At 43.8% G+C, this 4,851-nt stretch overlaps 1 protein-coding gene across 3 annotated transcripts in view; it reads left to right on the top strand.

Annotated features, from left to right (window-relative positions):
* LOC118341750 (ephrin type-A receptor 4) overlaps positions 1 to 4,851 on the top strand; it is a 48,965-nt gene that overhangs the window by 31,979 nt on the left and 12,135 nt on the right. For 2 of the 3 annotated variants that reach the window (XM_035680113.1, XM_035680112.1), the window contains exons 6-8: positions 1,407 to 1,531; positions 1,675 to 1,834; positions 2,956 to 3,067. In XM_035680113.1, the coding sequence (XP_035536006.1) occupies positions 1,407 to 1,531; positions 1,675 to 1,834; positions 2,956 to 3,067 (397 nt within the window). The remainder of the gene's footprint in view (positions 1 to 1,406; positions 1,532 to 1,674; positions 1,835 to 2,955; positions 3,068 to 4,851) is intronic. The other variant, XM_035680114.1, reaches the window with a different exon arrangement.

Below are 4,851 nucleotides of genomic sequence, written 5' to 3'. Positions count from 1 at the left end.
CCCCCGCCACTTCTTCACCCCGCTGAAACTCAATCCGTGGCTGGTGCTTGAATTCCAGGCCCGTTTGAACTCAATCCGCAGCTAAAAGCAGGGTTTTGTTAGCGTTAGCTTGAAGGCTAGGCTCCCTGGAGCCCATGGTCAAAGTGATGAGAATGTATATAATGTCATAGATAATCCAATCATAATCGGTGGACCGTGAACCCCTCATTAATCATCCCACTGTAATTTTTTAAAAGGCAGATGGTCTGGAACGAGTAAGGTTACAGTATCACTGAGGGCCAGAGGTCAAAGATTCACTCCTCGTAAGAGCAGACACTACACAGAAATGCTACCTGGGCATCAATTGAAATGTTTCTTTGTTTTTCTTTGTGGTGCTTTGTTCTGGCTCTGTGGAGAATAGATGGGTTTGGTTGTTTGGTTGTGAGGATACCTACAGGCACTTTGCAGACGCTAGAACCCCTAAGGGTCTAGAGATGTGTGTGTATCCATGTAACCTTTTGTTCCTTGGTCTATACCTCCACCTGTCCCACCACCCTATATCTTCCAGTCTGCTCAAAACTCAGTCTGTACATGAGTGTTTCTCTGTTTACAACACTATCTGTCCTACGCCTGTGGGTTTCTCTTTGTAGCATCAAGAGTGTGTATGACCCAATTTTAGTGTTGTCACACTCCCTGAAGATAGAGGTTTGATTTGTGCGGCAACGACATACTGGAGGGAGGGGACGAGTGTAAGCCATTATCGTGCTTTAACCTTCACATGTTAAAGGCCTCTGAACGCAGATAGCACGGCTGCTTGAAATATGGCCTCATTATCAGCTGCGGCAGAAAGGGCTTGAGATAAGATCGTTCACTGGAGCTTTAATGAAAACCAATTGATTTGCTCTCTTGAAGACAAAAAAAAAAAGCAAAGGCATTGGGCTCATTTTGAGCTTTCCGAGGCAGACTTTGTAACTCTGCAGCAGCTCAAGGTTTCCCAGGGTGGCCTGGGTATCTGCAGAAAATGAAGTTAGACATTATTTTGCCAGCTTGTAGGAAAAGTGGCTGAGACGCTAGCATCAGCTGAAGGAAAATTGGATCAGTTTTATTTATGCCAACCATTTGTTTAGACATAGAGAATTGCCATACACTCTCTCTTTGGCAATTCAGCTGTGTGGCCATACAGCTCTGTAACACCTCAGATTTTGAACGGAAGCCAAGTTCAAAGACAAATGGAAGTGATTGCTTTGTGGCCTGGCCCACTGTTTGACTTTCTCAGCAGGAGCAAAGTGTGAGGGATTTAGGAAAGCAACACGAAACAGACTTGGTGTCTGCAAGGCTGAAAAACAACATAGAGGACTGAGACAAAGCAGTGGGCTAAAATGTGTTTTTTTCTTCTTTTTTCTGTCTTTCTTTGATCATTTCACTAGCTCCCTCACCAGTGACTTCCATCCAGGCGAAGGATATCACAAGACACACCATCTCACTGGCCTGGCAGCCACCAGATAGAGCCAATGGGGTCATCCTGGAGTATGAGGTCAAGTACTATGAGAAGGTGAGGGGTCCAATGGGAGATGTAGTTCCTGCTGATGAAATAATCTCCAAAATAGCCATCAATCTCAACAGTTTGTAAGAAGCCACATCTGATTCTTTTCTCTTTCTTTCTTTTTCTGTCTCAATGTCATCCGTCATCCTCAGGACCAAAATGAAAGAAGCTACAGGATCATAAAAACCTCTTCTAGGAACACTGACATCAAGGGTCTCACCCCCCTCACTTCCTACGTGTTCCACGTGCGTGCTCGTACGGCGGCCGGCTATGGGGAATTCAGCGGCCCATTTGAGTTCATGACCAACTCCGGTGAGTTTAGCCACAGCTCAGCTTGCCTCGATGGCATCGGTACAGTGCAGAGGCAGAGAGGCTCAACGCCAACTCAATTACCCCCTATTTCTACAAAATCTTCCAATGATAGCATCTTTTACGAGTTTGTCTCTTTCATTGTAGGGTCATTAATCAAAATAGCTGTCGTCTATGAAAGATAAATGATATTGTGCTCCGGCACCTGACGGGCAATTTGAGTAGCTTCCATTATTCAAGTTGCAATGAGTCTCAGTGGATGTGTCTGCTAGAGTTCAATCTATAAGGGTTTTTGAAGAATGATACAGTTTCTGATATTTTAAGCTGGAAGCTCTGATAGATTCTTTTTGCTTCTTTTTGCTGAAGCCAAAATATTCAGTGTTTCTACCAGACTTTAAAACTCTATAAAACCCTAAGATAACAACAGTTACACCCCCCCTACGTGGGTGGCCTCTGAAACCCCACTGACCGGCCAGTGGGTCAGTCTTTACATGGAGTGCAGCCAAAAACTGTTAACTTAATTTGAAATTCTTGTGAAGATCCCAAAGTTTCAAATATTTCCATTTGATGAATACAGAGAAGCTCTGGACAATATATATATATATATACACAACATTAAAGCTACTTAGAGGGAAATAAATAGGGAGAAACTGAATGCTGAGGAATATGAATTATATCAAGTTAAACTAGACAACAACAATTGAGCCAAACAAACCGAATCTTAACTCTCCAGTATAAACTTACGCTATATAATATGGATTGTTTATGGGAGGATATGACATAAAGGGTTTGAGAGACGCTCTGTGAGCCCAGATGTCCCCTTTGTAATGCAGATAGAGACAGCAGCGCATGATAATGACACGGTCAAGCACACATCCTAATGAGCCGTCATTGTCTCTCAGTGGCATAGGCAGAAACACACAGGGAGGAAGTGGGAGGGGGGCTCAATGACTTTGACAAAAACAGAATGTACACAGGCTCTTTCATGTGCGGCGACTCGATCGAGCGCAGTGATATTGACTTTGCTCTTTTGTCTCCGTCCATCCTTCCTCCCTTTCTCTTTTCTCTCCCATGCTCACCTCCCCTTTCTTTTCCCCCCCCATCTTTCCTTCCTTTTTCCTCAGTCCCAGCTCCCATTATTGGTGATGGGGCCAACTCCACAGTGTTACTGGTGTCCGTGGTGGGCAGCGTGGTTCTCCTCATCATTCTCATCAGCGCTTTCGTCATCAGCCGAAGGTGAGCTTCATCCTTCTTGTCCCTTCTGCTTCCTGTCTCTCCCTCTTTTCCTTCCAGATGAGGGATGTCTTGCTCAGCACCGGGAAAAGTAGCTGTCAGGAGATGGACGTCACTTGAAAACACACACACACGCACAAACACACACACTGAGCCAGCCAGCTAGTGGTGAGTGATGACTCGCCACACCGGAGACGTGATTGACAGCTCCGACAGCTGAAGAGATGCAATCAGCGACCCCTCGCTCCCTGTCCTCTGCATCCATCCCCGCTCCTCGCATCCCTCCATCCCTCTATCTTTCAGCTAGAGGCTGTAATCCTGGCCGCTAGTTATTTTCTCCCGCTGCGCCTTGCTGACCGCCGTGAAGAGAATGAGAGAGAGAGGAGGGGGGGGAAAAGAGTAAGAGGGGAGAGGGATAGGAGGGTGGACAATGAGATAAGCAGGCAATGAAAAAGTAGGAGATAGAATACAGAGAGAGAGTGAGACAGAGAGGCATCAGGTGGATTTGCAGTGACCCAATCTCAGGGTGTTAACCGGAGAGCAGGACAAAGCACCGTCACACAGATGGGATTACATGCAGATGGGGCTGCCTCACCTCAGGGTGTTAACCACACTCCCCCATGCATGTGTGTGTGTGTGTGTGCTTATGTAAAAAAAAGTATTGTTTTCGTGTGTGGTGGCACTGGGGGAAGGGGAATGTTAATGGCTTGTGTGTTGATTCTTGCATGTGTGTATATGTACCTTTGATGGCGTTTGTTGATCCCTTTATGTGTGAGTGTGCCTCTTTATATGGAAACCAAATCATTGTTTGCATGTGTGTATTGGTGTTGAGAATGATGGGAAGTGAAGAGGGCTGTTGATTGTGTGTGTATATGCCTGTGTGCGTGTCCTCTCTTTTCCATGTGATTGCCTCTCTGCCCAGCCAAGCAGGTGGTTGTCTCTGCCTTTTTTATATGCATGTGACGGCCACTGTCATTGTGCTGCTGCGGCCATTCTGTGATTGTGGGGAGGGACTGTAATCACGTAGCCGTTTACCGTTATTACACTACCACAGAAGAAGACAATGTTTCGCACATCTGGTCATTTCCACCACTGACCCAACACATCAATATAAGCACAGGTGTCAGGCTGCCTGAGGGATTCAGAGGGATTTAAGTGCATCTTCTTTAGGATTGATTTGCTGCTGTATGCTCAGTGCCCTTCAAAAACCTTCAGTGCTGAAGGAAACTTTTGACTTTATTTAGTAATACACAAAGTAAAAATACTAAAATAATAAGAATTGTTTAGTTTACTTAAATGTACTAGAGGGAGTTTTAACAGGTTATGAAACACTCTCATTTAATACTGATGCCTCTATTTTATACATAAACAAACAGGACTATCAGCGGGAAGATTGGATTTTTCTATGTAGATAATATTTTTGCCTGCCACTGGGTGAGATTCGGTTGGATTCCCCTTGAAATCAATGAAAAGAGGCAGTGTAAACACTACTGCTTTTGTCCTTGTAGGGGCTTTAAATTAAATTGAATTATTTTCAGCAAAACATACCTAAAGTTTCAAAAGTAAAATTAGCTCATTGTGCTATTATCAGAATCAGAATTCAGAATCAGAATTTTGTTTATTGCCAAGTAGGTTTTTACGCCTACGAGGAATGTGACCTGGTGCAATTATATATTTATATTATTATTAACATGCAAACAGCATTTAAATGTTGAAGCATTTAAAATAATATATATAGGTCTTCTTTTGAAATTTTGGAAAAAAAATATTTATATTTATATATTTAT

Source organism: Morone saxatilis, unplaced genomic scaffold, assembly GCF_004916995.1.
Source record: "Morone saxatilis isolate NCDOM2014 unplaced genomic scaffold, NCSU_SB_2.0 Contig8, whole genome shotgun sequence".
NCBI lineage: Eukaryota > Metazoa > Chordata > Actinopteri > Moronidae > Morone > Morone saxatilis.
Note: the sequence above shows the minus strand (reverse complement) of the source record. Positions and strands in the feature narration are given on the sequence as shown.